Source organism: Gymnoscopelus braueri (assembly GCF_963280865.1).
Source record: "Gymnoscopelus braueri genome assembly, chromosome: 14".
In the NCBI taxonomy this organism is placed as follows: domain Eukaryota; kingdom Metazoa; phylum Chordata; class Actinopteri; order Myctophiformes; family Myctophidae; genus Gymnoscopelus; species Gymnoscopelus braueri.
Window position 1 is genome coordinate 38645902 of NC_137619.1, and position 16655 is coordinate 38662556.

The following is a 16655-nucleotide window of genomic DNA, read 5'->3' on the forward strand; positions in this document are numbered from 1 at the left end:
GCTACATTGTTGCTGAGTTGCCACTTAAGTGTTGCTCAATGGAACAGGAATCGTGGGGAGAGGGAATGGGAGTAGAAATGTTTAAACAAACATGATTTGTCGACGCTTCATTGGAGCGCTGAAATAAGTTCTACCTGAAGGGTCAGAGAACTGGAAATGTCTGTCTGTGACATTTGAATGTGTTTTGCATGTAGACAGTAGACTTCCCCATGGGCCATTCTGTGTTTGCTCTCTTGAAAACATGATCTTCTGGTCTGATAACTGAACTGGCTTCACCTTCACTGTGAGACGCAGTCATGCGTTACGCCATGCGTTGTTGTTGGTACTGATGAATTGAAGCCTGCTGTTCATTTTCTGCTGGGCATTATTTTGATGTGCAAACATATCATGGAAATTTCACATTTTTAGGAATTAAATGTTTATACCAGATAGACACTTGAGTTTGATGGTTGCCTTCATGCCTTCCAATTGGTTTACATTTTTGGTTCTGTCCTGAATGTACAGAAGATTCAGCATTCTACAGTATATTATGGTATTAGTACTACTGTGATTCATTGGAGTGTGACTCACTAGGGAGGTACCGTCTGCTCATTCAGGCCACAAATAAACATTTGTGTAGACTATGCACATTATTTGTTTTGAAGGTATGGAAAATGTAGCAGAGGACACACGCAAGACTTAGACTAAAGAGTGTAAGCCTTCTCTCATGCTTTTCCCTCTTCGATAGAGCCTTTGTTTCCACAGAGCTGGCATATCACCTATATTTGTTCAATGATAAATCTCCAATGGTTGCCATAGTGGCTTTGCTCTATGCCCTTTGAAGAAGCTTGGTTACCCTTGGCTAAATTTGTATTTAAGTGCCATGCTGCTGCCTTCTAAGGTGAAGTATAGGATTCAGGAAGAGGAAGTACAATAAAGTACTAAATAGCAGAAGAAAGATTCTTAATATCATCTTTGTGGGCCAGAATGTATGTGCTCCTATATGACACTGTAAGCATTGCCTTGCTGTTTAAGCAGAGATGATGCCTGCACTGCAGCAATATCATGTTGACTGACTTGCAGCGTTCTGTGCGTGCCCTCCCATGAGGTGTCTTAATTTAGCTGCTGTTGTAGATGCAAATGCCTTGTGTTTCTGTGAGAAGTCGACTATTTAGTGTCTCTTTGAGAGAAGTCTCATGTTTTATCATGCTTTTTTGCAATGCTACAAAGAATTTTGACGCTCAAAGGTGGTTTTGGTTCTTCCTGATGAATCATAAGGGACAAAAACGGAACATGGCAACATCACTTACATTTTGAGATTTGAGGTTTCATCAATCATCGGCAACACACCAACCTACCCTGCGTCCCTATTATATACCCTATGGTGGATCTTCCTATCTGCTCCATAGGGTCGTGTTACCTGACACTCCTATTGATCAACTGTGCTCCCATGCCCCTCCAGAAGCCTCCTGCCCTGAGCAATGCACAGGCTCTAAGTCATCTTGATTAGATTCAGCAATTTCCACAGCCTGACTGAGATATAGCTGTCCATTAATTGACCGCTGTAGCTGACGGCTGTCCTGTATCCGTGTAATTCCCATCATGTGGGAAGTATCATAAATTTAAGTCCCCTTTGCCCAGAGCAGATCTGGGATTAGAAGGTGGAGCGTGTGTAACATCAGAGGAAGAGCCGGGATTACTCGTATAACCATGAAACATGCACACTTTGTTTTGGTGCTAACAAGAGTAACGCCTTGAGGGTGTTTCCTCCATTATACAGTAAGCTTTGTTATTGTTGTGTCAGGTATCAAGTTAACCTGGAATACAGCACATACACACAGGCAGATGTTGGCTGTTTTATTTGGGAGACTGCTTGCGACAGTTTAGTTAATAACTAGCCTGAGTTGGCTAGTTAGTTAATCCGGTAACGATTTGATGCCTTAATAATGTGTGGCTACATCTGACCAGTCAGTCATATCATCATCATCGGACGTTACAGTACGGAAAATAATTATTTTCAGTTGTCTATAAAAAGTGGCCAGTGAGCCACTTTATTGGTCTGGGTCATTCCTAAATGCTGAGCGCATACCGAGAGCTGGTCGCAGCTTATCACGGATTATGTACTTTTGTTTTTGACTTCCAGTGACCCCTTTCTGAAAGTGTTGGTTGCTAGTTTTGTTGTGTCAATGTTACAGTTTTCCATTTCTATAGCTTTTTGAGGCATTTTCTCACTAATGGCTCTGCATGTAACGAGAACAGAAAATGGATGGATAGCATGAGCATCGTGATCTGGGGAGTGGCTCACCAAGTGTAGTATATTTCCCTCTCTTGGCAGATGGTTCTCTCAGCTGGTGTCTCATCCCTTCCCCTTAATGAAACGCACCAGACGAATGCGTTTGCTCTCTTTCTGTCTGCCTGTTTCCCAGTAGAAGGGTAGAGGCTATTTTGTGGCCCCACAGAGACATTTCAGACAGTGATGTAATCCACAATGACGTGTCCCAATGATGAGTCATAGGCTATGTCCAGAGTGTTAGGTGATTCGCAGGCAGCACATGCTTTTTCCTCAAGGGATTCGTGATTTTTTTTTTCCGGATGCTGTATTTCTGTCCTGATGACTGATTTTTATGGGACTTGACCAACGGCTCTGCCATGTTATTAACGCTCCCCTGTAATCCTCTCCTAGACTGTACCGTGTGTTAAGCATTCAGTACAAGGACTCCTTGTAACTGGTATAACGGCCCTTGCAGATATGAAGCATCTGTGCTCTCTTGTCACACTCTAAGCCCCTTTCCCAACCATGGCCTAACGTTTGTGTTGTACACCAAAGCCGGTACCACCGTCAAGTCAACAGTGTCCCTTTTTGCCCTCAGCTGTGCATCACGCATGCAGCAGATTCTCCACGCGATGCGTGCTGCAAACACACACATTCCCTTTGTCACACTAGTGTCGTGTGTGAAGACACTATTGTGACAGACCATGCCATTTTGTGGATTCATTTAATTGAATTGCCCTACTCTAATCCTCCTAACGGGAGAGGAAATGCATGCTATGTATATTTGACGGGGCTCACAGTGTGAGTTCTCTGAAGTCTAAATGCTGCTGAATAGCGGCTTTTTACCTGTTCTGTGGACAATGTCATGGATAGTTAGTTAAAGGCCAGTGCATAATGTCTCGTCCTGACAGTGCATGGGTGTTGTGGACCAAAAATAGCAGATCTCGCAGCCCATCATTCATGCTGTGCGACACAACCAAGTATAACTCAGGTTTAAGCAATCCGATGAAATTGATGCCAGAGGGATGAGGGTTTAGACTGGCAGTTGAACAAAGACGGTTGGTAACCAAAGAGATGTGGTGGTGTTGTGACAGTAGATGTGCCGCTACGCCAAAATACACAACTCGGCACGCACACAGTTGGGTTCTTTCGTGATGTATGCAGCACGCTCGGAAGCAGCTCATGAAAATATATATATATTTTTTCAGAAGGTTGCTTTCATGTGACTTGTGAGAGAGCATGTTTCTCCAGCCCAGTCTCAACACTTTCCCCACAGAATCCATATGGGCTAGCCCGTTGGTTCTCAAAGTGGGGTCCGTGGACCCCCAGGGGTCCTTGAGGGAGTTCCAGGGGGTCCCAAGCTAAATGATAGATAGTATGGAACCAAATTGACCCTTATGGGTCTGTAACTCAGAGAGTGTGCAAATGGAACCAAATGGACCCTAACGGGTCCATTTGGTTCCATTTGTACACTCCCAGAGTTACATTAACATTGGTTTTACCACATAAATTGGGGTCCCAGAGATAGAAATGCCATTAACTGGGGGTCCTTGAAATTAAAATGTTTTACTGCTAGAGCCGTAAAAATCTTCTCTTATGTGGGGTCCTTGGCATATCTTTTCAAATGGGGGTCCGCGGGCTAAGAAGTGTCAATTTGAGTGTCCTTGACATGAAAAAGTTTGAGAACCACTGGGCTAGCCAACTCTCAACAAAAACCAGAGTTACATTTTTTTTTATAATTTCTTGTTTGAATCCTTCCAGGTTTTCCCTGAGCTACGTCCAAAAGGAATGTCCACCATGGTTTACCCACGGGAAGAGAAGCTCGAGAAGCTCTCCCAAGAGGAAATCATCTCCAACACCAAGCTGGTCATCCAGGGCCTGGAGGCCCTGAAGAACGAGCACAACTCCATCCTCCACAGCCTGCTGGAGACCATCAAGTGCCTGAAGAAGGATGAGGAGGCCAACCTGGTGCACGAGAAGTCCAACCTGCTGCGCAAGTCAGTGGAGATGATCGAGTTGGGCCTGGGGGAGGCACAGGTGAGGGGGTCGTGATTACAGTCCACTATGAAGGAGGTGTTGAGGCTAATTTATAAGCTCAGTGCTCAGTACATTTCTAGGGCTGTCATGATTACACATTTAAGTTGACTATTGATTGTCACTAAAATAATTGTGATTAACGATTTAATTGTGTTTGGCATTGAATCATGAATCATGAATTAAATAAAAAATTCTGTTTTTTTTATGCTTCGTAATCAAAAATCACAGGGCAGATATGACAAATAACTTAAATGTACAAAGAAATTATTAGCATATTTAATATGTATTTAAATGTTATACATGTAAAAATAACAGAAATGGCTGATCTACAAGCTTACAACGCATCACAAAGAAGCTTGTAGATCTGCTTTTTCTGCTTTTTTTAAATATTTGAAAACATGACGATTAGGACGATTATGCAAAAATAATTTCAACTATCTCAAATAATTGCAATTAGACTATTATGTAATAATTGTGACAGCCCTAGCGACACTTGTCGAAAGGGTTGTGCAGCAAAGTATAAATGAGGTTTTTAGAGAGTTTCAGTTCAGAGCCCTGAGGATATTGCTGTTTCTTCATAATTTCCTCATTCTATCTTGAGCTAGAATGGTGATCGTGATTCACTCGGTCAACTCCGTTTCCTCAACTCTTTCCACAAGTGTCTCTTCTTTCATAAACAGTTCGCCTCTCTGGCACCGGCGTCATTGCTCCTAGTATTTAATTCTCGGTGTCCCTTATTAGCCGGTCTCTCTTAATAATATGCTGAGTGGACTGTCCCCCTCCCAGGTGATGATGGCACTGTCCAACCACCTGAACGCGGTGGAGTCCGAGAAGCAGAAGCTGCGTGCCCAGGTGAGGAGGCTGTGCCAGGAGAACCAGTGGCTGCGAGACGAGCTGGCCAACACGCAGCAGAAGCTGCAGAAGAGCGAGCAGAGCGTGGCTCAGCTGGAGGAGGAGAAGAAGCACCTGGAGTTCATGAACCAGCTCAAGAAGTACGACGAGGACGTCTCGCCCACTGTGAGTATTTTCAGGAACCATAAACAACCCTTATCTCCTGAATAATATGTCTTATCAGATATGAGATATTATTATGTCTGTTAGGTTGGGCTACGTTGTACTGTATTGATCGCAGTGACGGTAAACAATGTTGTCGTCATTACAGCCATTGACATGCAACGTAAACAAGACAACAAAAACACCCACATAAATAAATTATAATAATTAACCCATTCAGACCAGGAAAGAATGTCATTTTTAGATTTCTTTGGCTATTCAAAAATAGCAGATATACAAGCTCATAGCACGACACTGAGTGCCGCGCTATGAGCGTGTAGAGCTGCTATTTTTTTATTATTTGTGCAAATCTTTGATTTTTTTATTTCTAAAGCGAACATTTGTAACTCAAATCTTTGCTTCTGGTTGTCCCTGGAACCAAATATTCTACAAATATATATTCAAATTGTGAAAAGTGAATTTTCACGATTTTTAAAAAATAGCAGATCTACAAGCTCATGTGCCGCGCTATGAGCTTGTATATCTGCTATTTTTGAATTGCCAAAGAAATCTTAAAATGACACGGATGCGTTCCCGCTATCTATTATTTTTTTTTATAATGATTTATTTATTGACAATGTACAACGTACACATCATTATCACATTTCTTCTTCTTTTTTTTCTTTTGTAAACAAGACGTAATAAAAAATACAAAAAAAATAAAGGAAAAGACACAATACACAAAAACAAAACAGAAATAAGACAAAAATACAAAAACAGTCCTCCCATGCCCTCCCCCCACCCCTTTCCCAGAATGGTACATTACTCAACACTCAACATTCTCTTATTTTCCTTTTTTTTTCTTTTCACAACACCTTTCAGACAGTATCAAATATCATAAAGCAAACAAAAAATAATAATAAAAACCAGAGGAGATAGAAAAATCAGCTGTTAGGAGATAGTGATGGAAGAACTTCAAAGAAATTACCCCAGATTTTCTGATATATTGCAGGTTTTCTTCTTACATTATACAATATCTTTTCTGGTGTGCAATAGGATGAGAGTTCATTTAACCAGTGTCTCTGTGAAGGTGAATTTTCGGATTTCCAATTAACTAGGATGACTTTCTTCGCGGCTGTACTGGCGAGCGACACGAAATATTTTTTATTAAAATTTATATTGAGCGGATTGACGTCCCCCAGTAACCATATTCTTGGGTCATGTGGAATGTCAGATTCCACGATCTCCGAGACACTGGACAAGATGAACTTCCAATAATCATCTAGGTGTGGGCAGCTCCACAACATATGAACCAAATTACCTTCTGATACTTTACATCTTTGGCACAGAGGGGAAATATTCCCATCCATCTTGTGCAATCTGAGTGGGGTAAAGTAAGTTCTATGGAAAATGTTAAATTGCATCTGTCTATGTTTTGTTGAAATCAACACTCTCTGGGACCTCTCTAAAATGTTTTGCCAATCCACATCATCATAAGTGCATCCCAAGTCTGTCTCCCATTTATGTTTAAAAGTCATTGCATTATAAATTGGCTGATTTTTGTTTAGAATACTATAAATGGAGGATGTTAGACCTTTGGTGGAGGTAACAAGTGTACTAGCCATGTGATCCTCCAAAGGGGATTTATTTGGGATATTTGGAAAGTCTGTAGATTTTTCTCGAATCCAATGTCTAATTTGGAGATATTTAAATAGGTCATGTCTGGGCAGGTTAAATTTGGACGACAATTGTTGAAAGTTTGACAATATATCGTTTTTGTATAGATCCCCCACAGTTCTGATTCCATTATTGACCCATCTCTTCAATGTACCATCAGCTATGGGGCCCGCTATCTATTATAATTAGATCTATTATTTGGGAGGTTTGAGTTGTACCGAGTTTGAGTTGATCAGATTTGCTTCTGGTTTTCTGAATGACATAGAATAAACAATGCTTGTGAGTCTTTAGGCATTTAATTTCAGCTTGAGAGCACTTTTCTGTACAGTGCTTAGATTGCAGGTCTCTGCTGTAATGGGACTCTTTAAAAAAATGGTCTAGTGGTCATTTTTCTTTTTTCTCTGTTCGCAGAAAAGCGTTGTTTGAATTGATTTGATTTTAGTGTTTTCAGATAACTTCCGTGTCGATATGGGAATGGGTTTTCCCTCCACACTGGCAGGTGAAAACGTGGTTGTTTATTAAAAAGTGCAAAGACAAACTCCTTTTTATATTAAAGTATTGATCGGCTTGGAGCATTTCCAATCTACTGAGCATTGCACAAGGCAAGCCTCAATTTACCTGATTTGTTTCTAAGACAGAGCTAACCAGTGGAAATCTAAACGTATGTGATAAGCACAGCCGTTTGTAGCAAGAAGAGGAAATGGCCTGCAGGCATAGTGTTCCAGGAATGAGCCTTGTGGGTAGGTCATCATTGATCTGGTGTTGAAGATGACTCCCCTCGATACTCTGACCTTATCTTTAGTCACTGAAAGAGGCTGTAATATATAGACGTATGCTTTGACTGCTTAACTCAGCAGGAAGACATCCAGCCAAAAGCTATGGGGATCGTGGTCTTTACCAGGCAGCCCAATTAAGAAAATAATGTATTTAATTAATGCATACAGGTTTTCATCATCATTATTTTTGTGTTGAACAACAGGATGGCTTAGATGGTTAGAGAGAGCGTCTTTAAATTATGTTGTATTAAATTTACTTTAACAAATATATTGTCCAGGGAAAAATCTGTCATTTTTAAATTTATTTTTGTATTTGATTAGTTACAGATAAGACGCAATTGTCTTATAACCAAAGAACAAAAAAATACATTTAGATAAATTACCCCCTCGGGCTGTTGACAGTGTAAACAAATATTTCCCAATAACAGATTTTTTTGATAGAAAGTGTGTCTCATACTGGAGGTAGTTGCGATTTCATTTTGTGTAATTTGACCCAACGTGTTTTAAAAAAAAGAATGACGATAGACTCCTGAGTTTGATCTTGACAAAAGCTCATACAGTATGTGTCTAATACATGCTCAATTTACACAGCAGTTAAAATGATCTATAAGTACTATATCTAATTGACCAGGGGAAATGGCCGCTGTCTGAATATGGTCAATATATGTAGATCCCTCCATGGTCCTGGACGTCTGTTGGAAGGTCTAATGTATGATTTGTGATGTGCTTTATCAGCAGGAGGAGAAGGATGGAGAAACTCCCAAGGACTCCCTGGATGACCTGTTCCCCAACGACGAGGAGGAGCACGGCCAAGGCAGTAAGTAACCAAGCACAGTCCATCTATGGCAATGCTCACAACATGCCGCAATGCGTTGCAAGCTTGTAAATCTGATATTTTCCATATTCTTTAACTGATTCACTGCCAATCACGTAGATCTACGCGAACCTATTTAAAGCCGCCACGTGCCAGTCGCGTAGATCTACGTGAACTAAATTGTTTTTAATATATTTTTTTCCCCAATTTGACCCAAAGACCAAGGAGATATGATTTTTCGAAGATCTAGACTCCTATCCACTTCCTTGTTAACTTAAAACTCTGTATCTCGGCTCCTGAGTACTTTTGTTTTTTCAATGAAAAATCTCTGGCACTGGCTAAAAAAATATGAAAATACCTCTGGCAGTTAATGGGTTAAAGGTTTTGCCTATAATGACTCAAAATGGGGAAGACAGGTTGAAACTAAGCGGAACATATGTTTCCAATTGAGGAAAATGCATACAAATATTTATCATTCAGCATCATATTTTTTTTATTTATTTTGTCCTCTGTTTATTTGTTTGTTTGTTTATTTGGCTCCCTATTGGCTACTACCTTAGCAGCAGCTTACTCTTCCTGGGTTCCACATTACATTACATAACATGAAAACATTTTACATGACGGTATCAAAAAAACAGTTAAACAATTAAAATACAACCAAAACGGTAACAAATAATAATCAATCTCGATTATATGGTGCAGTAGCCTAAATGATTGCATACATTTAACATCTTAATGATACCTCAACAACCATGGTTACAAATTCAGGTTTACAAATACAGTTATACTATGTAAAAACATTAAACAGTGTGCAGTTAGCCGTAAACAAAAAGCAGATTCCATAAGTAATTTATTTTTATAATCAGATTTACTTGTTGCCTGTATGAGTTGTGATTAGGGCTGGTGAATTAATATTTGAATATCGAATATTGCTCGAATATGGGGAAAATATGTATATTCGAATATGAACATTTATATTCGAATATGAAAAATAAAAAAAAACATTTTTTAATGTTTATTTGACTGGGACAATACAAAAAACAATGTATCAAGTTATAAAAAAAAACAAAATATATGTTTTATTGGATCCGAGCACTCGATACATTGTTTTTTGTATTGTTTCTGTCAAAGAAATAATAACAATTTTCGAATATATTCGAATATCTGCCAATCTTTAAGACCAATATTCGAATATCATTTCTGAGGAAAGTTGACAGCCCTAGTTGTGGTGGAAGACTTTGCAGCTCCTGTGTCCATCCTTCCTCATGCACTCACTCGCCTCATGGTCCCTCTCTCTCTCCGTCCCCCCCCACAGTGCAACACCAGCACAACAGTGCAGCGGTGGCGGCCGCCCAACAAGGGGGCTACGAGATCCCGGCCCGCCTGAGGACCCTGCACAACCTGGTGATCCAGTACGCCTCCCAGGGCCGGTACGAGGTGGCGGTGCCCCTGTGCAAGCAGGCCCTGGAGGACCTGGAGAAGACCTCCGGACACGACCACCCGGACGTGGCCACCATGCTCAACATCCTGGCCCTGGTTTACAGGTCAGCACATCAGATGGATATATACTTAATTAATCCAGAAGGAAATTTGTTCCGTTCAACAGCTCCAGTTGCAATACATTCATACAGATGTCAGATGTCAATAAAAAGAAGCTTCAGCATCCTTCTCAGGCACATACTGCAGCCATAGCTAATCTAAAGCTTCACCCTTTTTATGGCATGGTTCTGGTTATAGTTATCGATAGCCATCATATATATAGCTGACATCATATAACCCAATCTATCATGTTTTTATCTTTGCAGGGATCAGAACAAATACAAAGAGGCCGCCCACCTGCTCAACGACGCTCTGTCCATCCGGGAGAAAACCCTGGGCAAAGACCACCCTGCCGTAAGTACCCACCACGTCAGACATGCGCTTGGTATGAGCACAAGTCTGTGTTGAGAGAGAGAAAACAGATTAGGCATCAGAGGCTGTTTGGCTCAAAATTGCACAAAAACTGTGTCAATAAGGAAGAAATAACTGAGAAGTCTTCTTTATTCTTCCGTCCCTGTCAGTCTGGCTGTATGGATTTCATCCTCTTATTGGAGTATGGATTTTTGACCACTCTTCCCCCCTCAGTCTTTACAGGCATAGAAGTAATCAATCACAGCTACGCAATCCCCCCTAGCTAAATCCATCCAAAACAAGTGACAGATAGGAGTGTATGTTAAGATGTTAAGATATGAAATCTTTCCCTGACTTTTGTCAAGCGATCAATAACAGATGTACGCTGCGGCGCCAGTGGATGACTGTGTTGAACCAAAAGGAAGCAATTAAAGCACAGTTCTGGTCCCTGCAGCACTCAGGGCTTTCTTGATATCCTTATATCCCATAAGACAGAATCATGGGGAAAAAAACAACAACACAGGCTTCCACCATCTCCCTTAATCCATTAAGCTATGAGTTTGTAGATCTGCAATTTTAGAAAAATTGTGATATAAATATATATATTTTTGAAATCTAACATTTGTAACTCAAATCTTATTGCTTCTGGGGATTCTACAAATGTCTTCTAAATCCTAAACGTAATTTATTTTTGTGTTGCTATTTATCAGTGGTTCTTAAACCTTTTCATGTGAAGGACCCCCAAAATGTATTTGTCTGCGGACCCCCATCTGAAAATATTTTGTCCCAGGGACCCCCAGAAGCAAATATTTGAGTTAAAAATGTATATATATATATATTCAAAGATTTGAACACATTTTCACAATCAAAAAAGTAGAAAATAGCAGATCTACAAGCTCATAGGGCGGCACTCGGTGCCGTGCTATGAGCTTGTATATCTGCTATTTTTGAATAGCCGAAGAAATCTAAAATGACAGATGTGTCCCCGAATTGAATGGGTTATACCAGCCCCTTAGCCATTTCTCCATTCAGGAAGACCATGTAGAGGAATCCTCTGTTACATTAGCCAGTATGTAATCGTATGACTCGGATTTGTCATCAGACAACATTGTACAAACAATGAAGTGATCGACAAACTGCCAGAAGTACAATTGAATGAAGATAATGGAAGAAGGAAAGCACTGATTGTAGCAATCCCAGCCGGTTGTGTTTCTGTATTTCTCTTTGTATTTCTTTGACTTTGTCTTCTGTTAACATGCATACTTTTGGGTCCAGGTCGCTGCTACTTTGAACAACTTGGCCGTGCTTTACGGGAAGAGAGGGAAGTACAAGGAGGCTGAGCCACTGTGCAAGCGGGCCCTGGAGATCAGAGAAAAGGTGGGCCATGTTGTCCCTGCTGCACTGCAGCTATAACGTTACTCCTATCTAGAACTCACTGCTGTCCGCCATGTTCCTATCTGGAGAACAAAGCTGTCCTTCCATACTCTTATCTAGACCTCAGATCTGAGTACTTGGAACAGTTATGCCATTGTGATAACATGGTGAACAATTATCTCTTTGTGATAACATACTTAACATAGCTACAGTATGTGTATGTCGACAGCAAAATATGAAAATAGCAAAGGCTAATACTTTAGAAAACTCATTGCTTTTTGAAGCGGTAGTCTTGAAATAGTTTTGTCTTTGTAAATTGAGATGTGTGTGTGTGTGTGTGGGTGGGTGGGCACATTAACTGTACAAAAGTCTAGGTCATGTATGGGCAATGGGCAACAGCACTTAACCAATCAAAATGCTAGTTTGAATTGTTTTACTTCCTGCGCAATAGGTTATATACTGTATCTGTAAAAAAAATAGATTGAGTTGAGAAGGGAAAAAAAGTTAATTATATTTGTGGAATGTCACTGAGCCGTTTTTACACTGGGTTTCTATAAAAAGAGAACCGACCGAATTAGGTTCTTAAAATTGTCTGTGAAGTTCCTGCCGGGGAATGTTCTGTGTCTGAGGGGAATGCTAGGGTTTAATTGAGAGCAAAATGGATGCTAAGAGTAGGGAGTGGGCAAGCGAGGAATTGGAGAGATGGGGTGGGTGGATGAACTAAAGAGCTCAGCTTGATAAATGGTAGAGGATCTATGCACCTCAAAGCCCTCCTCAGTACACCGTCCATTGATCAGTGGAGCTTTCTTTAATCTCCTCTCATAGCCTTGAGTGCATGTAGCAGACAGACTTCCTGTCTGATGAAGGCAGCATGGGGAGATGGGAGGCGGAGATAGGCGCATGTAAAAGCAAGAGAAGCTAAAACAGGGTTGCGAAGTGAAATACTCACTAAATCCAAAAACAACTGTCTGCTGTGATGTGTACACACAGTATGAACCGTGACTGTTTCCGCGTTGTGGTCCGTTTTTGTTTTATTGTTACATTTGGAGGGTGTGCTTGCATTATTTTTTTAACTCTTAGCCACTGCCAGCGAATCCGATTTTTACTAACATTTGAAAAATCTCGTAGAATCGGGGGGGGGGGGGGGGTCGCGGTAATTTGTTGCATAGTTGTGGCCAGTCGAATGTGGCTTGTTTTTGCCAAAAAGCAACAGAAACGGAGATACAGCCACAACGAATAAGCAGGAAGTAAACGAGCTGTATACAAAGAAATTATGTCATTTCCGGGTCTATCCTTTTCTGACAGGCAAGGCATCATTCATAGGTTAGCGAACAGCGCCGTCTGGTGGAAAACCACTGAAAACACAAAATCTCGTCAAACTCGTCAATGGCAGGCTGCGCCTTAGCAAAATCTGTCGAGAAATCTCGTCAGTGGCAGGCAATAATGTCAAAAGATGAACATGAACTACTAGGCCGTATAAAACATTTTCGACTGAAAATTGTGGGGGCCATTTGCCCTGTGACTCATACAGGCATTTACAATGTCTGTGGTCATATTATGTAATTTTCTTTTTTTATCCCTGCAGATGTCTAACTGTGTGTGTGTGTGTGTGTGTCTGCGCTTCTCCCCTCAGGTCCTCGGTAAGGACCACCCTGATGTGGCCAAGCAGCTGAACAACCTGGCTCTGCTGTGTCAGAACCAGGGCAAGTACGAGGAGGTGGAGTACTACTACTGCCGGGCCCTGGAGATCTACGAGTGCAGGCTGGGCCCCGATGACCCCAACGTGGCCAAAACCAAGAACAACCTGGTGAGATATAATCTGCACTACTTTCACTGCCATGTCAGCCTCCATGAGTCACTTTTATCCTCTTAAGCCATTAAGACCGGGAAATCTGTTGTCATTTTAGATTTCTTTGGCTATTTAAAAATAGCAGATCCACAAGCTCATTAGCCTGGGACCAGATGAATCTATCGGTGCATAATTGAGCTTGCTTATCTGTTATTTTTGAATGGCCAAAAAAATCTAAAATGACACTGATGCGTTCCCGGTCTAAGCGAGTTAAATGGATGTGTTTATCAGGTGTTGTAGCACAGTGTAGAGCAGGGGAAACCAACCAGTCGATTACGATCTACTGGTAGATCATCAAAGCCTTCTAAGTCGATCGCGGGGTGGGCCCAGTGGCAGACGGGCAGCCATCGACAATTCACAGAATTTGTGTAGTGTAGACTAGACTAGTGCGTCCAAGGCAGTGTTGCCAAGTATGCTTATTATAAGCTGATCCTGAGAGTATTGTATCTGTCACCATATCTGTGCAAATATAAGGTCATGGATGCATTTTTGACATTTGAACAGAATATCTGTAAATGTGAACATTCTGAGAAATTGAGAACTGAGAAACTAAATATTGTGCATTGAAGAGAAGAAATCTGTAAAAGCAATTTATTTCATGTCCTTTGTGTTTTGTTTTATTTAAAAATAACTCAACAAAGAAGTTTATTTGCATTTTTGTCCTAATATTTATATTTCTAATACGTTTTTCTTAATATTTAGGCATTGATCATATAACTATCATCTTTATTCTTATTTAAACTACTAGTCTTTATGTGGATGTATGCACATGCATTGAGCATGTCAGAAATTGCAATCATGCAAGTGTTTTTTTAAAAACATATTTTAGTGGTAGATCATGGCTTACAATTGGAAATAAAATGTGCTCTTGGGCTTGAAAAGGTTGGTTACCACTGGTGTAGAGGGACGGTAACGGGGCCATCGTGTGACAAATCCAGGCTGTTGTGTAAGACGGTGTACTTTGGAGCAGAGACGTCACCTCTGTTGAACTGTGATTTTTACCAAGGCCAACCCAGTGTGTGTATTCATTTATGGAAAGCAGGATTCTTCCACATTCTCCGCTTAGCTTGGTCACTGCAGAAATGTCTTTTCACTATCAGTGATTTCAGCGTGAAAAGCTTCACCTTGGGATTTTTCAGCTTGCAGCATGGATCCCTGCATTTTCATTTGACCTGTTTTGTTCAATCCCTGAAAGGCAGAGGAGACTCTTGGCGCTCAGAAAGATGTTTCAAGGTGTTTGTCTCTTTCTCTTACGCCCACATTGGCATGACAGGCATTGATAGAGGATATTCAGAATTGATCTAAGCTATTGCCTCAAAAGGAAGTGAGCAGGAGTGGGAAGAAAAACATGTTACATGACATTGCTTGCTGCGTACAAGGCCAGCAGGACTATGTTTATTGACAGAATACCTCTGAAAGCTCTCTAAACCCCCGTCTCCCATTCCATGCTAATCTGACTAACGATAGAGACTCAAAGGAGACATTAAGGGTAGGCACAGTGGTACCACATCATTTGTCATGGGCCATAAACTGGACAGGAAGTCGTATTGTTGAAGGATTGGCTCATTGTCCTCATGGATAGGACAGGACATTTCATTGGGCCTATTAAAAACAAAACAAAAAACATGAAGTGCATTCTCTCATTTCTTCATCCTCTCCTTCCACAGGCATCCTGCTTTCTCAAACAGGGGAAATACAAGGAGGCCGAGATTCTGTACAAAGAGATTTTGACCCGTGCCCACGAGAAAGAGTTTGGATCGGTTGATGGTAAGGACTCATAATGGACCGAGCATATTGAATGGCTGCACATATCCATGGTTCATCGTGATGACATTGCCGTTGCGTTTCAAGTGTTTTCATGAATGGAATGAAGGCATGACTAGAAAAAATGTCAAAATGTTGGCAGTAAAATGTCCCTCAAATCCTCATCATTGGAGATATGTTATCCATTTGATTGTGTTAGCTGTATCCCAGCCTATACTTGCATTCCATCTACTCATCGTCCTGCACCAAAGAGCAGGGTCAGAGATGGGCACATGGTTAACCACTCAAACCATATATACTTTGTTGACTGGAGTTCCCCAGGGGTCTATACTTGGCCCCCTTATTTTTGTCCCTCTTCGCCAAAAATAGCTGCTCTGCAAGCTCACAATGCATCGCTTTGCAACTCGTTGTGAGTTTGTTGATCAGCGATTTTCACTGAATGTTCGCCTGTTTTTGCCAAATATTTGCCTATGACATGCCCAGAATAGGGACGCTAGGGTTCACGTGGATAAGTGGACGCCCCTTCTGAACAGATTGCCTGTCTCCACCATTCAGAGGACTAAAGGATTTAGGCTGGAGGCACTGTGAAGAAACGAAGACTCAATTTATTTGTGTACAGGTGCAAAAGTGTTCTTTTCCTTGAGGGTTAATTCAGCTATTTGATGAGCTGCCTCCAGAGAATAGATTATCTGCTTCTTTTGATGTGTCACATTGACTACACATGGAGGGAAAGGTACTCGAACCGCTCTGATGCTCAGCTGAGCAAAACTAAAGCGTTTCAACACAGTCACAGCTTCAGTGATCAGCTCTCTTTTGAGGGAAGCCCCTCTTTCCACAGCGTTTCGCCCAGGTACCGTCCATTGCGTGCTACATCACACACAGTGCAGTGTGCGGGACGTTCTCATTTTGGTAGCATTGGAGAGCTAGCAAAACCGTAACATGAAAAGTTGTTTATTAATCTGATCTTTGACTTAACCCAAACATGTAATGTACTGCCGACTTCACGCCAAGTTGTAGCTTCAAACAGAGATGATTATTTAACACTCCGCCCCTCCCCAACTTGTCATTATAGTCTGAGTTGGACCTGGTTTGGAAATAGCCGATCTAGCTCTGCTATTTCCAGTCCGTACTCTTGACTCTTGATCAATTTCAATAATTATATAGTCTAGTTTGCCCAATTATCCAGGCTTTAGAAACTCATTACGTGGAAGGGAAGTTTGGTCCATATCA

At 41.2% G+C, this 16655-nt stretch overlaps 1 protein-coding gene across 4 annotated transcripts in view; it reads left to right on the top strand.

Moving 5' to 3' along the window:
• The window catches only part of klc1b (kinesin light chain 1b), a 38418-nt gene that overhangs the window by 5707 nt on the left and 16056 nt on the right, over positions 1-16655 (top strand). For 3 of the 4 annotated variants that reach the window (XM_080448580.1, XM_080448583.1, XM_080448581.1), the window contains exons 2-9: positions 4013-4288; positions 5075-5305; positions 8470-8551; positions 9864-10092; positions 10354-10441; positions 11714-11815; positions 13446-13619; positions 15329-15428. In XM_080448580.1, coding sequence (XP_080304706.1) covers positions 4040-4288; positions 5075-5305; positions 8470-8551; positions 9864-10092; positions 10354-10441; positions 11714-11815; positions 13446-13619; positions 15329-15428 — 1255 coding nt within the window. In that variant the 5' untranslated portion in view covers positions 4013-4039. The remainder of the gene's footprint in view (positions 1-4012; positions 4289-5074; positions 5306-8469; positions 8552-9863; positions 10093-10353; positions 10442-11713; positions 11816-13445; positions 13620-15328; positions 15429-16655) is intronic. The other variant, XM_080448582.1, reaches the window with a different exon arrangement.